We start from the raw sequence: 23,460 nt of genomic DNA on the forward strand, positions 1-23,460 counted from the left end.
AAAAAGTATATTGGTGCATCTTTTCCCAAAGAGAAGTTAGAAATACACATTCACAGCCTAAAGATTTTCATACTTTTTGAGCAGCAATTTCACTCCTTAGCCTTTAGCCTAGGGAAATAATTTAGACCATGAGCAAGGACTTAACTACAAGGCTGTTCACTAAGCACTGTTTATAATAGTGAATAGCTGGATACAATCTAAACATCTATCAGTAAGAAATTAAATGAATTTATAAGATATTATACAGACATTTACATAAACTTTTAAAAGGCTATAAATCTACTCTGACATGGAAAGAGGCCCAGGACATACCACTGTGTAAAAAATGTTAGAAAGTTTACATGTTACAGAGCAACACTTAAGAACTGTATGCGTATCTATCAAAGCACGTCCACCAAAATATTAATAACGATAGTCATTGGAGAGTGGAATTCCATTTAATTTTTACTTTTTTTAATCTTCCTATGTTGCTATAACTGTAATTGAAAGGAGCTGGGCACATTCCTCAGCCCCCAGGCTCAAAACTCCCTGAGCCCAGTACAAACACCACCTGGAAAGTCTCCGATAAGGAGACAGCCGTTCAAGGTTACTGAAAGCGCGGGAGCCAAAAGAATTTCTTTGTTCCCCTGCAACTTTCGGGCTATAAAAACCAAACGCTCGCATTGATCGGGGCCCTCTTGTATACTGTGTAAAGGAGGGACCAGGTTCGAACTTGTAGTAAAGATCCTTGCCGCTTGGCTTTGACTCTGGACTCTGGTGGTCTTCTTTGGGGAACAAACGGTCTGGGCATAACATCTGGGGGCTCGTCCAGGATTCCCCAAGCCCACCAGACCCCTGGTCAACGGACCTGTTAAGATCGATCTACTGATAGGTGAGCTGGCTCGTCTCCGTTTGTCTGTGTCTGTGTGTCTGTTCTGAATCTGAATCTGTGACTCGCGAGGTCTGAAACTGAGGCTGGCACAGTCCTGGCGGACGCGCTATAGGACGGCCAGTGGAGACCGGTGGGAGACGTCCCCTGGCTCTCTTCTGATTTAAATTGCGATCTGAGTTGCCGGAGCGCGTTCACGATCCGGGCAACAGCTGACTCTGACCCCGGTTCCCGGGTGCGCGAATTGCCCCGGTCCCCGGGTGCGCGCTTGCGGTCTGAATTGCCCCGGTCCCCGGGCTCCCGGCTTCCGGCGCCGTGCTCCCGGCCCCAGTCCCCGGCTTCCGGCGCCACGCTCCCGGCCCCGGTCCCCGGGCTCCCGGCTTCCGGCGCGGTGCTCCCGCCCCAGTCCCCGGGCTCCTGGCTTCCGGCGCCGTGCTCCCGGCCCCGGTCCCCGGCTTCCGGCGCCGCGCTCCCGGCCCCGGTCCCCGGGCTCCCAGCTTCCGGCGCCGCGCTCCCGGTCCCGGTCCCCAGGCTGCCGAGGCACGCCTGCAACTAGCTATCATTAATAAGTCAGATCAGATTTCCTCTATAGGGATTCTAACCCACATTCCTTTACAGGAAGAGACAGAGAAAGTGAGAAGGGAAATCAGAAAGAGAAAGGGGAGGAAACGGCAGATGTGGAGAGTCAGAGAGAGAGACAGAAAGAAAAAGAGACTGAGTGTGAAGGAGAAAAGACACGGGATGACAGAGAGAAAGAGAGCGCGCGCGAATGAAATAGCGGGAGAGAGCAGGCGGAGGGGAGGCGGCCGGCACTCACGGGCCTGCTGAAAGGGAAAGTAACTTTGAGGGGCTGGCGGGGCGGACGCGAGGGCGCACTTCGCGGACTAGCCCCCCCCAGCCGCCTGACTCCACGGTGGCTTTACCCCTCCGGGAAATAGGACCCCCAGATGACACAGGAATCCCCAGGCTCCAGTACTGGCCATTCTCCACCAGTGATCTGTATAACTGGAAAAATCAGAGTGCTCGGTTTTCAGACAACCCCAAAGATTTACTGGCTTTACTGGATAGTGTCATGTTCACCCACCAGCCCACTTGGGATGATTGTCAGCAGCTCCTCCGAATCTTGTTTACCACGGAGGAGCGAGAGAGAATACAGGTAGAAGCTAGAAAGCTGGTCCCGGGGGACGACGGTCAACCGACTGCCAACCCCGACCTCATAAACGCGACCTTTCCTCTGACCAGGCCGGCGTGGGACTACAACACGGCAGAAGGTAGGGGACGGCTACGCCTTTATCGCCAGACTCTAATGGCAGGTCTCCGGGCAGCTGCTCGCAAGCCCACTAATTTGGCTAAAGTATATTCTATTCTGCAAGAAAAGACAGAGAGCCCAACCACCTACTTAGAAAAATTAATGGAAGCTTTTAGACAGTTCACCCCCATAGATCCAGAGGCTCCAGGAAGTCAGGCAGCTGTTGTAATGTCTTTCGTAAATCAGGCAGCCCCAGATATTAAAAGAAAACTCCAAAAATTAGAAGACTTAGAAGGAAAGCGGATCCAAGACCTCCTTCAGATAGCCCAGCGGGTTTACAATAACAGAGATACTCCAGAGGAAAGGCAATTTAAGGCCACTGAAAAAATGACCAAGGTCCTGGCAGCAGTGGTACAGAAAGAGCATCTACAGCCAGAGTACACCCAACCCAGGCGGCCCCCCAGGCATGATAATCTGAGAAAAGACCAATGTGCCTACTGCAAGGAGGCTGGCCACTGGGTAAGAGACTGCCCCAAAAAGAAACAACGAGGACAGGGACCCCCTAGGTCTATACCCGTACTAGTCACTCAAGATGAAGACTAGAGAAGACGGGGTTCGGATCCCCTCCCCGAACCTAGGGTAACTTTGCAAGTGGAGGGGTCCCCGGTCCAGTTCTTGGTCGATACGGGGGCACAGCACTCAGTCTTAGTTAAAACTAATGGAAAATTATCCTCCAGGTCCTCATGGGTACAAGGGGCCACAGGAGTTAAGAAATACCCATGGACAACACAAAGAACAGTAAACCTCGGAGCCAAGAATGTAACCCATTCTTTCTTGGTTATCCCTGAGAGCCCCTGTCCCCTATTAGGGAGAGACCTGCTAACTAAAATGGGAGCACAGATCCATTTCCTCCCTGAGGGGCCCGTCGTGACAAACTCCCACAATCAACCCATGTCCGTCCTGACTATAACCCTAGAAGATGAATACCGGCTCCACCAGGAGCAAACGGCCCCTGACCAGGACATAGCAACCTGGCTCCAGCAATATCCAGAAGCTTGGGCGGAAACGGGGGGCTTAAGACTAGCAAAACACCGTCCTGCTTTATTTGTTGAACTTAAACTTGGGGCAGACCCCGTGCGGGTACGCCAATACCCGATGCCCCTAGAGGCCAAGAAAGGAATTGCCCCGCATATCCGCCGGCTCCTTGACCAAGGGGTCCTCCGCTCATGTCACTCACCCTGGAATACTCCATTGTTGCCGGTACGAAAACCTAATAGTGGAGAATACAGACCTGTACAAGACTTAAGAGAAATCAATAAGAGGGTTGTGGATATACATCCAACTGTGCCTAACCCATATACCCTCCTGAGTACCCTAAACCCTAAACATCAATGGTACACCATTTTAGATTTAAAAGATGCTTTCTTCAGTTTGCCTTTAGCCCCTCAGAGCCAAAAGCTCTTCGCCTTCGAGTGGAATGACCCTGACAGAGGCATAAGTGGCCAACTGACATGGACCAGACTGCCACAAGGATTCAAAAACTCTCCTACCCTGTTCGATGAGGCCCTCCATGAAGACCTGGGATAACTTTCCTGCCCCCAACGACCTTAAACCCTGCCTCGCTGCTGCCCAACCCGGACCTGGACGCCCCACTCCACGACTGCACCGAGATACTAGCTCAGGTGCACGGAGTTCGAGAAGACCTGCAGGACCGCCCACTTCCTGACGCCGACCTCGTCTGGTTCACTGATGGGAGCAGCTTCATGCATCAGGGCCAGAGGTACGCTGGAGCGGCAGTGACTTCAGAGACTGAGGTAATCTGGGCGGAACCCCTGCCCCCGGGGACATCGGCCCAGAAGGCCGAATTGATAGCGCTCACCCAAGCTCTTACCTTAGGGGCGAGGAAAAAGCTGACAGTATATACAGACAGCCGATATGCTTTTGCAACAGCGCATATACATGGGGCCATTTACAGGGAGCAGGGGTTACTGACGGCTGAAGAAAAAGAGATAAAAAACAAGCAAGAAATCCTAGCCCTGCTAACAGCCCTATGGAGGCCAGAAAAGTTAGCCATTGTGCATTGCCCAGGGCATCAGAAACTAAGTACTCCAACTGCTCAAGGCAACTTTCTGGCAGACCAAACTGCAAGAAAGGTGGCGAAGGCTCCCAGCCAACTCCTTGCACTCCAGCTCCCTGACCCGGGCCCCCGGGACTTGCCATATTTCCCTGATTATTCAGAACAAGATCTCCAGTGGATTGACAAGCTTCCCCTGAAACAGATCCAGAATGGGGGGTGGACTGATACTAATGACCAAACCATCCTACCAAAAAAATTAGGACAACAAGTGTTAGAACACATCCACCGAACCACCCACCTGGGTGCTCGGCGGATGATAGACCTGATCAGACGCTCTAAGCTCAAATTCAGACATACAGCCGAGATGGCCAGCAACATCGTGACAAGTTGCAAAGTCTGTCAGCTTAACAACGCCTACCCCCAATCCCAGGCTGCAACGGGAACAAGGCTCAGGGGAACCAGGCCCGGTATCTACTGGGAAGTAGATTTTACTGAGATAAAGCCAGGAAAATACGGGTATCGGTACTTACTTGTCTTTGTAGATACTTTTTCAGAGTGGACTGAAGCATTCCCCACCAAGAAAGAAACTGCTCAGGTTGTAGCAAAGAAAATCCTGGAAGATATCCTCCCCAGGTATGGCTTCCCCATCCAGATAGGGTCAGATAATGGGCCGGCCTTCGTCGCTAAGGTAAGTCAGGATTTGGCTTCCATCCTTGGGGCAAATTAGAAACTACATTGCGCTTACAGGCCCCAGAGTTCAGGACAGGTAGAGAGAATGAATCGGACCTTAAAAGAGACCTTAACTAAATTAACTATGGAGACTGGTGCTAATTGGGTGGTCCTTCTCCCCTACGCTCTGTTCCGGGCCCGTAATACCCCTTACAGACTGGGCCTTACTCCTTATGAAATTATGTATGGGCCGGGCGTGGTGGCTCACGCCTGTAATCCCAGCACTTTGGGAGGCCGAGGTGGGCGGATCACAAGGTCAGGAGATCGAGACCATGGTGAAACCCCGTCTCTACTAAAAATAGAAAAAATTAGCCGGGCGCAGGGGCGGGCGCCTGTAGTCCCAGCTACTCGGGAGGCTGAGGCAGGAGAATGGCATGAACCCGGGAGGCGGAGCTTGCAGTGAGCCGAGATTGCGCCACTGCACTCCAGCCTGGGCGACAGAGCGAGACTCCGTCTCAAAAAAAAAAAAAAAAAAAAAAAAAGAAATTATGTATGGCAGACCCCCACCCTTAGTTCCCGGCCTAAAAGATGATCTGCTCAAGTCTGAAACAGAAAATGTCTCTGAACTCTTATTTTCCCTACAAGCCTTGCAGAAAATTCATCAAGAAATCTGGCCCAAGCTGAAGAAACTATACGAGACCGGTCCCCCGCCGACACCCCATCCGTACCAGCCGGGAGACTGGGTCCTGGTCAAGCGACACCGACAAGAGACCCTAGAACCCAGGTGGAAAGGACCACTCCAGGTACTCCTAACCACACCCACCGCCCTGAAGGTAGAAGGCATCGCATCGTAGATCCACTACTCCCACGTCAAACCAGTGGACCCAACCTCCGATCTTCTGGGACCAATCACGGAGGTGGCTGAAGCACCGGACACGTGGACTGTGGACAGAGCTAGGAACAACCCCTTAAAACTCACCCTGCGCCAGCAGCATAGCTCACTGCAAACATGCAGTTAGGTAGTCTAACCCTAACGTTAGTCGCCCTAGTGGCCGCTAGAGAAATCACAAAACCAGCTCATAATCCCTTTGTCTGGAGATTCTGGCTTTATGAAAACCGAACCCACCCTGGACAACCTCATAAGCCCGGAAAATTATTGGCCAGTGCTGATTGCCCTTCCTCAGGGTGCAACAGCCCAATTCTACTAAATTTTACTGGTTTTCAAATAGCCAAACCTATGACACCAAATAGATCAGACTAAATACAATTGTAAACACTATTGGTGGCACCAAAATGCCGGCTGTCCTTATAACTATTGTAACATCCATAGACCCCGTTACTGGGGAGAGAGAAAACAGTTAGACCCTAAGTGGCCCTTCCATCATAGACGGGATAGAGACTTTTCATATACATGAATAGTTAGAGACCCCTGGAACTCCCGCTGGACCACGCCTCAACATGGGGCTGTATACTACTCCCCCTCCTCCACATGGCCTAGCAGTCACCTCTATCTGTGGCGAGGCCTAGTGCAAGTACTGCCTCTGGTCCACGGGAATATCCAACGACAGGAAAACAGACTAACACAAGACTTACGTCCTTTCTCCTGGTTAAAGTTATTACAAGAAGGACTAGAACTTGCTAACCTTACAGGACTTCATAGCCTGTCTGGCTGCTTTCTGTGTGCCACTCTAGGGCGTCCACCACTAACTGCTGTCCCTCTGCCATGGGGATCCTCTACCTTTGCCCAAGCTAACAACCTCCGAAACCTCTCGTATGCTCCTATCCTGAACGTGCCCCTATACCTAAACCCCAGTCAGGAGAAGTTTCCCTACTGTTTCTCAGGAACCAATTCCAGCCTCTGCAGCATCACTGCAACGCCCCCTAATATCACCTTAAGGGCTCCATCAGGCATATTCTTCTGGTGTAATGGAACCTTATCTAAGAACCTACCTAGTCCTTCTGTTAATAACTACTGTGTCTCCCTGTCACATTAGTTCCCCGGTTGACTCTACTAACTGCTGGCGAGTTCCTAGGGTATACCGGTAACTGGACTAGTGCTGTTATTCACCCAGACCCTAGACCAAGACCTGCACGAGCCATATTTCTCCCCCTCATTGCAGGAATCTCCCTCACCGCGTCCTTCATTGCGGCCGGACTGGCGGGGGGAGCCCTAGGTCACACCCTCATAGAAAGTAACAAGTTGTACCAACAATTTGCCGTTGCTATGGAGGAGTCGGCTGAGTCCCTTGCCTCCCTTCAGCGGCAGCTCACGTCCCTAGCTCAGGTAACCTTGCAGAACCGGAGAGCCCTAGACCTACTCACTGCAGAAAAAGGTGGTACATGTATATTTCTAAAAGAAGACTGTTGTTTCTACATAAATGAATCAGGACTTGTAGAGGACCGGGTCCAACAGTTACGCAAGTTAAGCACTGAAGTAAAAACACAGCAGTTTGCTTCAGCTGCAGACCAATGGTGGAATTCCTCTATGTTTTCTCTGTTAGCCCCCTTCCTGGGACCCCTGCTAAGTCTACTATTTCTGCTTACCGTAGGACCTTGTGTTGTTAACAGAATTTTACAATTTGTTAGGGAAAAATTTGACACCGTACAACTCATGGTCCTCAGAGCCCAATACCAACCTGTAAACGCTGAAACAAAATCAGACTTATAAGACCCAAGATTGGCTCTAAAGATACCTAAAAAGAAGGGGGGAATGAAAGGAGCTGGGCACATTCCTCAGCCTCCAGGCTCAAAACTCCCTGAGCCCAGTACAAACACCACCTGGAAAGTCTCCGATAAGGAGACAGCCGTTCAAGGTTACTGAAAGCGCGGGAGCCAAAAGAATTTCTTTGTTCCCCTGCAACTTTCGGGCTATAAAAAGCAAACGCTCGCATTGATCGGGGCCCTCTTGTATACCGTGTAAAGGAGGGACCAGGTTCGAACTTGTAGTAAAGATCCTTGCCGCTTGGCTTTGACTCTGGACTCTGGTGGTCTTCTTTGGGGAACAAACGGTCTGGGCATAACATAATGATTTCATAAGAAAAGCTATTCACAATATTAAAGATGGAAAACAAGTTACAAAACAGTATCTATGAGTAACTTCCAGCATGACAGCATGAGGAACTCCATATACTCACTACCCAGGAAGAATAGTGAAAATTATATATATTTTAAAAACAACCAATTGAAGTCTCTGAAGAGGATCTGAAGCAGATACAGCAACTATATAAACATTAAATCAAGAAAATCTACTTAAACTCAGTAAGAAACACGAGAATCTAATATTTAAATCAAGACCCACTCCCTCCTTCCCCCCAGCTCAGAGAAACAGAGACCCCACTCCACACAAGTGCAGCCAAGAACCCAGGGCTCCTTCTACCCTCCAGCTCCCAGCAGAAGGGCTTTCATTCCAGGAGGAGCAGGACATCAGTATTTCTGGTGGCAAAGTTCCATCAAGAGTGGCTGAGAAGCGGCCTTCCTTCCTCCACCCAAACAGAAGTCCTAGCTTTGGATACAATGCTGCTGAGAATACTGGAGCCCTGATAGCCTGTGAGGGTTCCACACTGGGGGTGGACAGGGAGGGCAAGCCAAGGAAACCTTGGGCTGCTGTCCATCCCCCACTTCCCACCAAACACTCAGCTAATAAAGTAGGGCTGTCACTTGGAGACATGTCCTGTCAGAGCCCTGGGGAAGAAGCAGGATATAGAACTGAGCTCCACATTTCTCCTCAAACAAAAGGACTTCATTTGCAACAGAGTGTAGAGAAGTTCAAGCCTAAGGGCACTCTCAAAAACAGTGGAAGTTCTGGTAAAAGGCAAGCTGGGAAAACACTTGACAGACTCCATGGAGATATCAGTGAATCTGTAGGCCTAGTAGTTTGCCAGAGAGAAACAGGGAATAAGAGCTGGGAGGAGCCCTCCCGGGGTGAGAATAAATCTCAAACATTGACATCAGGAAGCATCCCTTGAAAGGAGCCCAAATTTGACTGGATCAATTTGTAGTGCAACTCATGCCCCAAGACATTGTTGAAAACACAGCAAACAGCTGGCAATCAGCAAAACTTAACAGGGAAAGGAACGTCAAAGAGAGCCCTGCCCAAACCATGCCATCTCAGGGTGTCTGTGAGCATACACAAGACTGCCTCCCTGGGGAGCAACATCAGATGCTTCACATTTCTCACAGGAGGGAAGGGAAGAATTAGATAGACTAAAATTGGCCAGACACGCTGGCTCATGCCTGTAACCCCAGGACTTTGGGAGGCCAAGGCAGGTGGATCATCTGAGGTCAGGAATTCAAGACCAGCCTGGCCAACATGGGGAAACCCTGTCTCTATTAAAAACATAAAAATTAGCCAGGCACGGTAGAGAGTGCCTGTAATCCCAGCTACTCTGGAGGCTGAAGCAAGAGACCTACCTGAACCCAGGAGGCAGAGGTTGCAGTGAGTCGAGATCATGCCACTGCACTCCAGCCTGGGTGACAGAGCGAGACTCCATCTCAAAAACATAAAATAAAATAAAATAAACCAGTCACCAAACAAGTAAACAAGCAAATAATAAATGAAGGCTGGGGAATTACCCAAAATTGCTACAATATATCATCTTAAATGTCTCGTTTCCAACAAGAAATTTAAGACATGCAAAGAAACAGGAAAGAATGCCCCAAATGCTAGAAAAACTGCAAGCAACAGAAACTGCCTGACAGTGCAACCAGATGTCAGATTAACAGACTTGAAAGTAGCCATTATGGCCGGGCGCGGTGGCTCAAGCCTGTAATCCCAGCACTTTGGGAGGCCGAGACGGGCGGATCACGAGGTCAGGAGATCGAGACCATCCTGGCTAACACGGTGAAACCTCGTCTCTACTAAAAATACAAAAAATCATTAGCCGGGCGAGGTGGCAGCGCCTGTAGTCCCAGCCACTCGGGAGGCTGAGGCAGGAGAATGGCGTGAACCCGGGAAGTGGAGCTTGCAGTGAGTCGATCGCGCCACTGCACTCCAGCCTTGGCGATAGAGCGAGACTCCGTCTCAAAAAAAAAAAAAAGAAAGTAGCCATTATGTTCCAAGAACAAAAGAAAACCAAGAAGTAAAGGAAGGTATGATAACAATGTTGCATCAAATAGAGAATATCAGTAAAGAGATAAAAATGCTTAAAAAGAAACAAATGGAAATTCTCAAATTGAAAAGCACAAAGCTGATCAGCTAACTTAGAAAGGGAATGAAATAACAAAAATGAAAAAAAATTTACGTAATTAAAAAAAAAAAAAAAGTGGCCAGGCGTGGTGGCTCACACTGTAATCCCAGCACTTTGGACGGTCGAGGCAGGCGGATTACCTGAGGTCAGGAGTTTGAGACCAGCCTGGCCAACCTGGTGAAATTCTCTCTACTAAAAATACAAAATCAGCCAAGTATGGTGGCACACGCCTGTAGTCCCAGCTACACGGGAGGCTGAGGCAGGAGAACCGCTGAACCCGGCAGGTGGAGGTTGCAGTGAGCAGAGATCGTGCCACTGCACTACAGCCAGGGTGACAGAGCAAAGCTGTCTAAAAGAAAAAAAAAAAAAAAGTACAGGCTGAGCACGGTGGCTCACGCGTGTAATCCCAGCACTTTGGGAGGCCAAGGTGGGCAGATCACGAGGTCAAGAGACCGAGACCATCCTGGCCAACATGGTGAAACCCCATCTCTACTAAAAATACAAAAAATTAGCTGGGTGTGGTGGCAGATGCCTGTAGTCCCAACTACTCAGGAGGCTGAGGCAGGAAAATGGCATGAACCCTGGAGGCGGAGCTTGCAGTGAGCCTAGATCGCGCCACTGCACTCCAACCTGGCGACAGAGCAAGATTCTGTCTCAAAATAACAAAACAAAACAAAGTACAAAGCTGAAATGTAAACTTCACTGAAGAGTCTCAACAGTAGATGTGAACTGGCAGAAGAATTAACAAACTTTAAGAGAGAGCAGTAACAATTATGCAATCTAAACAGAGAAAAAGAATGAAGAAATATGAATAGAGCCTCAGAGAAATATGTGGCACTATTAAATGCACCAACATAAGCATAACAGGGGTACCAAAGGAGAGAAGTGAAAGTAGCAGAATTAAATATTTGCAGATACATAACGGCTGAAATTTTGAAAAATTTATTGAAAAACATTAATCTACATATCCAGTAAGCTCAATGAACTCCAAGTAAGATAAACAAAAAGAAATCTACAAACAGACACATCATATTAAAAATGTTGAACGTCAAAGACGAGAAGATTTAAAAGCAGTAAGACAAACCAGTCACAGTGGCTCGCACCTGCAATCCCAGCACTTTGGGAGGCCAAGAAAAGAGGATAGCTTGAGGTCAGGAGTTCAAGACCAGTCTGGGCAACACAGCGAGACTCCGTCTTGACAAAAAAAATTTTTTTTTATTTAGGTGGGAATGGTGGTGTGCATCTGTAGATGCAGCTACTCAGGGAGCTAAGGCAAAGGACTGCTTGAGCCCAGGTGTTCAGGGCTGCAGTGAACTCTGCACTACAGCCTAGGCAACAAAGACCCTCTCTTAAAAAAAATTAAAATTAAAATTAAAAACAGTATGACAAAAATGATTCAACACTTACAAGGAAATCTCAGTAAGATTTACAGCTGACTTCTCATTAAAACTACAGTATGATCCAACTTTGTATAAATGTTTGTGTACATATATACACATAAATGCACATCTATGTTGAGAGAGAGAAAGGTTTAGAAAAATATATTTCAAATTTTAAAGTAATTTCATTTATAAATAATGGAAATAAAGACTTCAAACCACACTAGAAAACCTTTACATCATAACGCTAAATGAATATAACCAAGCCATATAGCATTATATCACCTATGTCCCAAAATGAGAACATTAACAATACTGGAAGGAAAAATGTGTTACTTTTATAATCAATAAAAAACTGCTTTAAGTTGTAAGGTAGATTTGTAATTTAACATTTTAAAGCAAACAGCCCTGCACTGCACTTTGCATAGAGGCCAATCCAGCCTGTTACAATATAACTTATAAAGATGTGTAGATTCTACAAGAATGCCTACAAGAAATTATAGGGTAAATTAAAATCTGCAAATTTTATTTAAAGCAATCAATGCTAGCCACACTTGGAGATTTTTCACATATGCATTTGCTGTGTCCCTGGCCCAAACCACATGGTTAAAGGGCTCTAAAAATTTGCTACCCTACAACCATGGATAAAAATGGAAAAGTGATTTTTTTTCAACCTTACTCACAGTACCTAACTCTAAAGAGTACACAGAATAGAGAGGTGGCCAAGAATGGTAGAAAAGTTAGTACCTCCTCTTGGTTTCTGTTTACTGTCCCAGGCAGCTAATACCCCCAAATAAGCTAACTATTCTAGGCTAGCAATGGGCCAGCTCTGTCAACATGCATCCTGAGGCATTAAAAAATCCTCCATCCCAGGATCTGGCACTTCAAAGCCATTAATTACAACACAATGCTAGTCATCAGGTCAAGAAGAACCAGCAGGCCAACCTGGGGGCCACAAGGGGCACTCTATAGAATAGGGAGGTTATTCTAGGGCCTGAATCCCAGAAGCTAATAAGCTGTTACGCAGTCCAGATTTGCTCTTTAGTGACATCATCCTGGTTTCTGGGCTATTAGAACTGATATCATGGACTTAGCCAAAAGGAAAAAAGGGGAAAGAGAAGAAAATCCTGGGTGAAAGACAATGTGTAATATATATTCATTTACTTTTTAAATGCAGATTTCTATGAGGACCTAAAATTTGGTTCTAGGCTCATTAATTCCCTCTTTGTTCAGCCAAGTTTCCTGTTTCACAGCCAGTGCCTTTCCAATACCAATCAAGGAAACTAACTAATTGGCAGTCATACAAAAGACACATAATCTTGTGTGTCCTACAGTCATCTGACTCCAAAATAGCTACAACAAATGAATGTCTCATATGCCAACAGAACACACTCAACATACTGGATAAACTGGGCATTACTTCTGCTATAGCTTAAATTTTTTTTGAAACATGGTTTTCTATAACTATTCTGAAATGGTTAGGAGAAAAAAACACAAGATATTTTCAGAGAAATAAAGAAGGTAAAGAATACTAGTGAAATGGGAACTGGACAATTCCAATTATCATTCACCCAACAGGGTTAATAAATCATGCAGTTTTATTGGTCCTAAGGATGCCTAGAATAATTATTGAACTGTGAATGCAGACAAGCACACTGTGACATTGTGAAATAACGTATTTGGTCTTCATCCGTGTTTCCAACAATACAGCTCCTAAAATCCTGGGACTCTTCCAAGTGATAAGTGTCTTTCTGCATGTTAATGAGTTGACTGATAGCTGGCAGTCACCAGAAAGACCACGGCAGGACTAGAGGGGTTGGGACTTTCAGCTCCCCGCCTCCAACCTCAGGAGAGGGGAGAAGGGCTGAAGATTGAGTTGATAAGCAATGGCCAATGACGTAATGAACCTTGCCTATTTAATGAAGCCTCCATAAAAACCCAAAAGGACAGGGTCTGGAGAACTTGTGGGCAGCCAAATACATGGGGGCTTCCAAAAAGGTGAACAAGAACACACCCACTTGCTGAGAGGGTGGCATACCCCAGCTTCAATGGGACATAAGCGCCGGCACTCAGGACCCTTCCGGGCTTCACCCTGTGTGTCTCTTCATGTGAATGTTAATTTGTATCCTTAAAATATCCTTTGTAATAAACCAGTAAATGTGGGTGTTTCCCTGAGTTCTGTGAGCCCTCTAGCAAATGAATGGAACCCGAGGTGGGGGCAGTGGAACCTGGCTCATTGGTCACAAACACAAGCAAAATAACCTGGGGCGGCCGGGCGCGGTGGCTCAAGCCTGTAATCCCAGCACTTTGGGAGGCCGAGATGGGCGGATCACGAGGTCAGGAGATCGAGACCTTCCTGGCTAACACAGTGAAACCCCGGCTCTACTAAAAATAATACAAAAAACTAGCCGGGCGAGGTGGCGGGCACCTGTAGTCCCAGCTACTCAGGAGGCTGAGGCAGGAGAATGGCGTGAACCCGGGAGGCGGAGCTTGCAGTGAGCCCAGAACGCGCCACTGCACTCCAGCCTGGGCGACGGAGCAAGACTCCGTCTCAAAAAAATAAATAAATAACCTGGGGCTTAGGGTCAGCATCAAAACTGGGGTTCAGTCTTGTGGGACTAAGTCCTCAACCTGTAGGATATGAAGCTATCTCCAGGAAAACAGTATTAGAATTAACTGAAATAGAGGACACCCAGCTATCCACTGCAGAATTGACTGCCTGCTTGCTGGTGGGGCGGGAAAAAAAAAAAAAAAACACATATCTGGTCACAGAAGTATTCCGTGTTGATCATTACATGAGAAAAACACTTTGCTTTTTATTCCTATATACACACATACCTTGCTTCTTCCAATTGCTTTTCTCTTGCTTTCCTCTTGGCCTTCTTTCCCTGAGTATTAGCCAAGCGGGCTCTGGCTTCAGAAAGCATCTCAAGTTCATCTGCCAAAATTAAAAGAAGAAAAACTAAGTATTTTCTTAGTTCTTACATACTTCAGAAGCAAGGTATGTAAGAGACAGACACTCTATTGCTCAAAATGAGAAAAAAAAAAAATACTGATTTTATGGTGTAGCATAATGGAAACAGCTTGAGTTTTGAAGTCAAAGAACCTAGGTTAAAAATCAGGCCCACCACTTGCTAGCTATGTGACCTTAGTCACTTACTTACCCTCCCTAAGCATGTTTCCCTATAAAATTGGAATAACAATTCCTATTTCACAAGGATTTTCAGAAGAGCTAAGTAAAATGAAATATGTAAAGCATCCAGCAAGTATTCATTAAACAGCAGCTACAATTATTATATCCTTCATTATCATCAACTAACTGGCACAGCACAAATTGTGAAACAGGGTAAAAACTACTTAATTATGAGAGAATTGCTATCATTAGATACTTTTTTTTCCCCTCAGAACAATTTCTCTCCTCCAATACATTTTTCATGGCTCTATAGAACAGAATAACACATGCCACTATTGATGCCTTAGAACAATTCCTATGCAAGGCTGTCCAATTAAATCACATGGGAACTTGTAAAATACTCAGATTCCAAGATAACTGCTCTTCCCTTGCCTCCCACACCACCCCAGATGTACTGTCTCAGTACATACAGGAGAAGCCCTGATACTTCTATTTTTAAATGCTCCCCCTGTGATAATGATGCAGCCAGCCTAGCCACAGTCTGCCTTTGGGAACCACTACATTCAAAGTTTACATTTCAGAAACTCAACAAATATTCACTGAGGGCTTCACAACAACCCTGCTAAGGTAAAGCAGGTATTAAGATTCCCCATCTAGCAAGAAAGGGAATTAAAGCTCAGAGAGATTTTATGACTTGTGTAAGGTCAAACAGCTAAGAGGTGGCACACACGGGTTGAAAATCCAATTCCTGATTCTGTTAACTGATACATCATACTTTACACATTTATAGGGTACATGTGAGAGTTTGTTACATGCATAGAATGTATAATGATCAAGTCAGGGTATCTGGGGTATCCATCACCTTGAGTATTTATTTCAGACCTCTCTTCCAGCTACTATGAAATATGTAATACACCATTACTAACTACAGTCACCCAATTATTCTGCTATCAAACATTATAACTTGTTTCTTTCCATCTATGTTTGTACCCATTAACCAACCTCTCTTCATCCTGCTCTCCCACCCACACACCATACCCAGCCTCTGGCATCTATCACTCTATTCTCTACCTCCATGAGATCAACGCTTTTAGCTGCCACATGAGTGAAAACATGCAGTATTTGTCTCTCTATGCCTGGCTTATTTCACTTAACATAATGACTTCTAGTCCATCCATGTTACTGCAAATGACATGATTTCATTGCTTTTTATGACCAAATAGTATTCGTGTGTGTGTGTGTACCACCTTTTTTTTTTTTGAGACAGGGTCCTGCTCTGTTGCCCAGGCTGGAGTGCAGTAGCTTGATCTCGCTTCACAGCAAACTCAGCCTCCTGGGTTCAAGTGATTCTCCCACCTCAGCCTCCCCAGTAGCTGGATCTACAGGCATGCGCTACCATACCTGGCTAATTTTTGTATTTTTTATAGAGGCAGGGTTTCACCATGTTGGTCAGGCTGGTCTTGAACTCCTGGGCTCAAGTGATCTGCCCACCTCAGCCTCCCAAAGTGCTGGGATTACAGGCGTGAGCCACCATGCCCAGCCCACATTTTCTTTACCCATTCACCCATTAATGGACACTTAAGTTGATTCCATATACTTTCTATTGTGGAATCCCCGATTCAATGCCTCACAGAATCACTGTTAAGTCTCCATCACTGTCTCACAGTGTTGCCTTCTCACACAGAATAAATAACTTGCCTATAGTCAAATAAGTAATTAATAGGAGGACTGAGACTTGTTGTCTGTCTCTATAGAATAGGAATGAGAAATAGAATTCTCAAGGGCTCACCTCTAGCCTCTGAAAAATCTACACAATAGAATCACACTATCAATTTTAAAGACAGGGTCTCATTATGTTGCCCAGGCTGGCCTCCAACTTCTATCTAGGCTCAAGAGGTTATGATGCCCAGACTGGCCTTCAACTCCTGGGCTAAAGAGATCGACCCATCTCAACTTCCTTAGCAGCTAGCACTACAGGCACACACCACCACACCCAGTAACACTGCTTAATTAACTGAACTTAAGAAACAGAAGATGAAGGGGCACTGTTCAGAAAAAGCAACTACTCTATAACAGAAAACACTGGACATATTTGGAAAGATACTTAGAATAAGAACACCGCTGACAAAATTGGGGGCCAGGTATAGTGGCTCACACCTATAATCTCAACACTTTGGGAGGCAGAAAAGGGAGGATAGCTTAAGCCCAGGAGTTTGAGACCAGCCTGGGTAACACAGGGAGACCCCATCTCTACAGAAAAATTTAAAAATGAGCCAGGTATAGCGGCATAAATCTGTAGTCTCAACTACTCAGGAGGCTGTGGTGGGAGGACTGCTTAAGCCCAGGAGGTCAAAACTGCAGTGAACCATAACTGTGCCACTTTATTCCAGCCTGGGTAACAGAGCAAGACCTTGTCTCAGAAAAAAAAAAAAAAAAGAATTCTAAAGTAGAGGAGTTAAGAAGGGAACTAAAAGAGTTACAAAAAGGCCAGAGGAGTTTACAGTTACCAAAGAAATAAATTCCTCAAAGCATACACTTACCCTCATCCATATCAATTGGATCAGGCCGCGCTGGTTTTGTTTCTGGATTTGGATCTATTTCTCCAGGTTTAAGTTTTCGTGGATCATCTGTTGTTTCCTCTTCATTGTCTCTTTGGGCAGCTTTATCCCTAGAAAAAAGCCCATAGGAGTTACTCACACTATAATACCATTTAGTGTTAAAATTACCAGATTTCCAAGTTCTGACACTCTTTTTCCCCCCTAAGAAAACAATGGATGGGCTTTAACAACATAAAGCCTTTTTACTATCACTTCATCTGAAATAAATGATATTAAAATTTGTTACTTTCAGTGACTGGTTTCAACCACTCTGAAATAGGACCCAAACAGATCCTAGTCACAAATGCAGTACAGCCATACAAATTTAAAAAAAAAAAAAAAAACTATTAGTAAAGAACCAAAACGTTCCAGTAGTTAATTCTTAGCAGTGTGATTATGGGTGACTTTTATTTGCTCTTTTACTATTTTTTCCCCGGATTTTTTATGATGAACATGCATGACTTGTATAAATCTTTTAAATTATTATTTTAGGAAGTATATAATAGAAGGCATAATTTTGATCAACCATCTGAGATTTGGAAAATATTATCCAATGGCTTTAGCTTTGGCTTTACTCACATCCATAATTAAAAGTTTAAGAGAAAAAATACTCAAAGTTTATTCAGCCTCTTTCAGAACATATACATATATTCTATGCTCTTTCTGAAGATTCACTTACAGAAGAAATTCATAGTGTTCTAAGCACTGGGCCGCTGTTCTTCCAATGATTGGAGCAATGGTCCTCCACTGAGTTGGCATCAACTTGGCCAAGTGCAAGAGTTTTTCCTCTTCTTCTCTGGACCATTCTGTCTTCTTAATGCTTGGATCCAGCCATTCATACCTATTAAAAATAGATCATTTTATATATTAGTCAGTTACCTGGCATAAACATCGAATTTGCACAATGGATGCACTGACTTCTAGTGTCTGAAAAACAAATGCTCTCATCCTTCAATTACTAAAACTGTTCTTTTTGACAACAGAATATTTGCTGTGTGGTCACACTTAACCCAGCCAATATTCCCCATCTCATCACATTCTATTTTATTTTAATTATGCAAGATTAGTAATGGTTAAAAAAGGTTACTTCACTGTATCATGATCATATGCTTTCTTTCTCAACTATCATTTGTTTTTATTTATTTTTACACTTTTCTAGAAATTTTGAAATATTTGGAAGACAATACAACCTCACGTTTTGTACAGTGTTTCCAGTTTTCATACTATTTTCTCATGCTTTGGTTCTCACACCAAGGCTTATTTCTTTAAGCATTTGACTTACACTCACTAAATTCACCGTATCCTTTCATTTGATATGTTTTAAAATTTAAGTAAAACTACTACAACATCCCCTCTGTCTTTCCTAATTCCCCACCCAGCACACCTTTTCCATCCAGTCTACTTAGCTGGATGACAGGCAGGCAAACAGGACTTACATCCTACCAAATATGAGAGCAGGAACTGGTACCACTAAGACAAACAGAAATCGGGACCATTTCTTCAGCCTAAAAATCATCTTCCTCTTTAACAGCCAATTTCTACATTCTTTTTTTTTTCTGAGATGGAAAAAAGCCTCGCTCTGTCACCAAGGCTAGAGTGCAGTGGCACCATCTCAGCTCACTGCAACCTCCACCTCCTGGGTTCAACCGATCCTCCCACTTCAGCCTCCCAAGTAGCCACCACACTGGGCTAATTTTTGTATTTTTAGTAGAGACGGGGTTTTCACCATGTTGGCCAGGCTGGTCTCAAACTCCTGGCCTCAGGTGATCCCAGCCTTGGCCTCCCAAAGTGCTAGGCTTACAGATGTGAGTCACCACACCTGGCCAATCTCTACATTCTGATCCTTTCCCCTACACAGGTGCCGAGGAAATTAGGTCATTCTTGTACAATCCAAAGTATTTTCCTAACGCCACATGAGTTGGGGGATGGTGCTAAATAACTCATGCTAAGAACACACCAAATAGCTTCACGTGTCCACTATCCTATCATTTAAGAGGTGACACTAGCCGGGCGCAGAGGCTCACACCTGTAATCCCAGCACTTCGGGAGGCCGAGGCGGGTGAATCACGAGGTCAGGAGACTGAGACCATCCTGGCTAACACGGTGAAACTCCGTCTCTACGAAAAATACAAAAAAGTAGCAGGGAATGGTGGCAGGAGCCTGTAGTCCCAGCTACTGGGGAGGCTGAGGCAGGAGAACGGCGTGAACCCAGGAAGCGAAGCTTGCAGTGAGCCGAAATCACGGCACTGCACTCCAGCCTGGGCAACAGAGTGAGACTCCGTCTCAAAAAATAAAAATAAAAAAGAGGTGACACCACAGGCTCAGGGCTGGCTTATGTTTTAACATATATAACATATTAACTATAAAATATATAATATTTCAACTGCATTATGAGGAAACTCAACTACTGTAGGCTCATTTGGAAAATCAGCCGTTATCACTTATTTCTTTGAGAAAGTAAGTCCTAAAACAGCTAACTTATGCACTTCTAGAACACAATTAATTTACAAGCTGGGGCTCATCTGTCCCTGAAAGTAGACTTTGTATGCTTCACAAAGCACTCTCAAATACATTAACCCATTTAGATGACACCTCACATCTCTATCAGTTAGCACCAAGTATTATTATCCCTAATTGGGAGAAGACAAGGGCAGGGGAGAGGGATAGAAAAATGGCTTGCCTAAGATTACACAGGAAGAAAGTGACAGCTAAGTCAAAAATCCAAATTCCATCTCCCACTCCATGCCTTGTTATATCATGATGTCTGCTTCCTTTGATAAGGTTCACAGAGCTGACATTTTCCATCATCACGATTAAGCTCCTTTTCTGTTTTCCACTTATTAAACTGGTACATACCATCTGGCTTTGCACTGCTTTGCTGATTTTCTATGCAGCAATGAGGCAATCCTAGACCACTGGTTTTTCCCATATTTCATTACCGCTGCTTTCAGAATTTCATCCTAAAAAAATTTGCCAAAGAGTACATTCAGTCACAAAACTCAAAGTGAGAAAACACAAAATTTAAATTAACTCTGATAGGGCTGTTGGAGAGACAGACACATAACATGCACATTCACACCCCCTAGGTTAAAAGACTAAGGATGAAAACCTCATTAACTATAATAATAAACAGCAACCAAGAATTAAGAAATTAAGAAGAAATCCCTTAGAAAGACATCTACCCACCCTTACACCACACTCTTCAATAAATTGGGAATGGGAATAGCCCAATCTGAGAAACCCTACTTTACGACAAAGATTAAGAAAAAGTATTCTTCAACGTGTGGCTGTCCTTCTCTTCAAAAAGGACAACTAAAAAACACAACAACAACAAAAAGATATAACTCATTCATTTATAGTCACTCAAAAAACACTTCCGCAACATCTGCCTTGAAACAGGTCTTCAGGAAAGGTCTTATCAAACAGGACATATCCAGGCCTCAAGAAGCAAGTTGGGACTCTGGTGAATGTATTCTCCAATCCAAGCCTCCTGTTTCAAGTTTACACATGGCATTTCCCCGCCAGTCCCTTAACCCTACTTATGACCCAAATCTCAGGTCTAACCTAAGAATTAAATATTTCTACCCCAACCCCACCAGTCAGCTTTCCTTCCAGAGACCCCCCGTCTCTGGATACCATATCACCAGGGCACCCATCACAACGTGGAATGCGCCAATCTCAAGGCAGCCTGGCAAGCCAAGTCACAGACAAGAAGGTTAATGGAGTCACAGATGCATGCACTTGGGCGATTTTACTTCTAGGCTTTTTTTCCCACATTGCATTTGAGGTACATGCTTCTTGAGATACCCCACTCCATCCTCTGCATCTCCCATGATCAAAGATAATGTTTTAAAAAGACTGCAGAGCTTTGACCACTGCATAGGAATCCTACTGTTACTTGATTTTATATCTGTCTCTCCCTCAGAAATCATCTCTTCTCAAATTGAAACAGACTGCTTCCCTCGGAGCAAGCTGAGGCAGTTTTCACTGTATTTGTAACTCGGTTGCAGTACTACTACACTTAAATACATTTTCAACTAAACAGATACAGCAGATACCTACTCCACTTGATTCATTCTGCAAACACCTGTCAAGCAACCTACTTCATGCTGGTTACTGTCCTAGGTTCTAGGGATACCAAGACCTGGTCCTCTCGCAATGCCATCTGGTGAGGTGAAAGAGCAACCAGCACTTACTCAGAGGCTACTATGTGCCCTACTCTGTTCTAAATATTCCAAACGTATTAACTCGTGTAATCCTCAAGTGAGGTAAGTATTATTATCCCAATTTAGAGAAATTAGAAAACTGAGGCTCTCAGAAGTTAAGAAACTTAACCAGTACCACACAGAGGATGTGATGCTTACAAAAAGACAAAGCAAGCTTTAACAAACGGAAGAAAAAGGTACCATGAGAATACTGGGGGTGCAACTAACTCTTACAAAGATTCCAATAAGTGTTTCTGACCTAAGTTTGAAGGATGATCATAAAGATGTCAAGTGCTAGGAAGGCAAAAGACGTAAAAAAAAGAAGGCATAAAATTTAACGAAAAAAAGACACGGAGCATGAAAAGATATGATGTGCTCCAGAAACTGATAAATTCGGTACACTTTGAACACAAAATGCACTAAAATCTAATTTCTATTTCACTCCCATTCTACTGCCCTTTGGCTCACCAATGGCACTATCCACTACGTTTCTGGAAGCAGAGACTATCCTAAGCAGTTTTTCCTTTCTGGCTTCCATCCAGGCAAAGGCAGTGACAGAAAGAGCCAGACCTTGGGATCTGTCGGGATGGCAGACAGGTTATGCCCTGATAACAGGTAACCAGAGAGACGCGGTAACGGGCTCTCTGAACCTGGTACTCAAACTGCTTCCCCTCTGCAAGGAAGTCAATGAAGAAACAAAGTTGTGGCCACGGCAACTTCTTTATTTCTGAGTATCGGACAGAGCCGTGATGCCCGGACTACGGACTAAGAGTGGATGGTGCGCCAGGGGACCAACTCTTGCTGAGTTGGAACTCTGAGTTCCTCCAGGGGCGCGGGGGTGGGAGGGGGCGTATTCAAGTCAACAAAAGTTCACTAAGGGCCTAACAAGTGAGCTTGGAGCTGAGAAGCCAGGTGGTTACATCACGGTCCCTGTCCCACTGGCGCTCGCACAACACGGGGCCGGACACACGGAAAGGGCCCCGACACACGGAAAGGGCCCCGCGGGTCCGCCCCCAGGCTGCCCTCCACGCAGATGCCACAGGGTCTCCTCCTCGCCTACCCAAGCTCCGCGCGCGTGCGCAAAAGCTGCTAGAGGGGAGCGGAGGGCAGCGGACGGCGGGAAAAGGAGACTTACCTCGGTGTTCCTCCACACGCCCCCCTTGATCATAATTCGAGGCATCTTGGCGGCAGGGTGTCTCGGCAAGCAGCCGACAGGAGGTTCAGAGAAGTAGTAACGGCGCTTGGGCCACGGGACTCAAAGCCGCCACTTCCTCCAAGCGCGACCTTCTGCTTTGAAGATCTGCGCAGGCGCAAGGTGGGAGGGGGAAAAGCAAAAAGCAAGTCTCGCGAGATCTGGGGTGGCTGAAAGGGAAAAAGTGTCTTGTGGAAGCTCAGCTGTAGGAAGACTGACAAAAAACCATCAAACCACTCTGGCCAAAGCGCCTTATGCCCCGCGCATGTCCAAAACCGAATGGAAGAAACTACGGCTCTCGCGAGATAGCGGCGGTGGAGCTTGGCTGAGAACAAAGTGGTGGGATTGATCGTAACGTCACCGAGTGGCAGAGGCTGGGAACGCCACGCGTGTGGAATTTCAGCACAGTTGCTACGAAGAGGGCTTTGTTAATTTATTAATCTAGCTCTTTTAAGTATTTCAGTAATAGGAATTTATTCACAGAATACTCAGGAAAAGCCAGTAGTTTATTTAAGGCTCAGTTTCCTAACCTGTAAAATAGAGAACATAGTAATGCCAACCTCACAGGATTGTCGTAAGGACTAAATGAGATCATAGACCCAGCACAGTATCTGATCCATAATAACTGCTCCAACACAATAGCATCTATTATTGCAAGGAGGGCAACGCCAACTTCACCCCGTCCCCAGGTGATCCATGCTTGTTCCAGAAACCCGCAGAAGCGTCACGTCAGAGTTTTTAATTCGTCGCTCAGTCTGGATTAATAATACCGTTGATATGCACTGGTATTAGAAAACTCGAGTTGGGTTGAAATCTTGTGAAATCTTGACTTTCTCGTACGTTTGGGTAATAACCTTACTGAATCTCAGTATCCTCATCTGAAAAGTGGAACTAACAATACCTGC

General features: G+C 45.4%; 1 protein-coding gene across 1 annotated transcript in view; it reads right to left on the reverse strand.

The window, feature by feature from the left end:
- The window catches only part of LOC105489534 (cell division cycle 5 like), a 70,554-nt gene extending 47,754 nt beyond the window's left edge, over window positions 1-22,800 (reverse strand). The window contains exons 1-5 of the mRNA XM_011754367.3: window positions 22,499-22,800; window positions 20,015-20,118; window positions 17,838-17,999; window positions 17,102-17,229; window positions 14,267-14,366 (exon numbers count right to left, since the gene is read on the reverse strand). Of these exons, the coding sequence (XP_011752669.1) occupies window positions 14,267-14,366; window positions 17,102-17,229; window positions 17,838-17,999; window positions 20,015-20,118; window positions 22,499-22,543 (539 nt within the window). The 5' untranslated portion in view covers window positions 22,544-22,800. The remainder of the gene's footprint in view (window positions 1-14,266; window positions 14,367-17,101; window positions 17,230-17,837; window positions 18,000-20,014; window positions 20,119-22,498) is intronic.
- Window positions 22,801-23,460: the final 660 nt, after the last annotated feature.

The sequence above is a fragment of the Macaca nemestrina genome, chromosome 5 (genome assembly GCF_043159975.1).
Source record: "Macaca nemestrina isolate mMacNem1 chromosome 5, mMacNem.hap1, whole genome shotgun sequence".
Taxonomy (NCBI): Eukaryota; Metazoa; Chordata; class Mammalia; order Primates; family Cercopithecidae; genus Macaca; species Macaca nemestrina.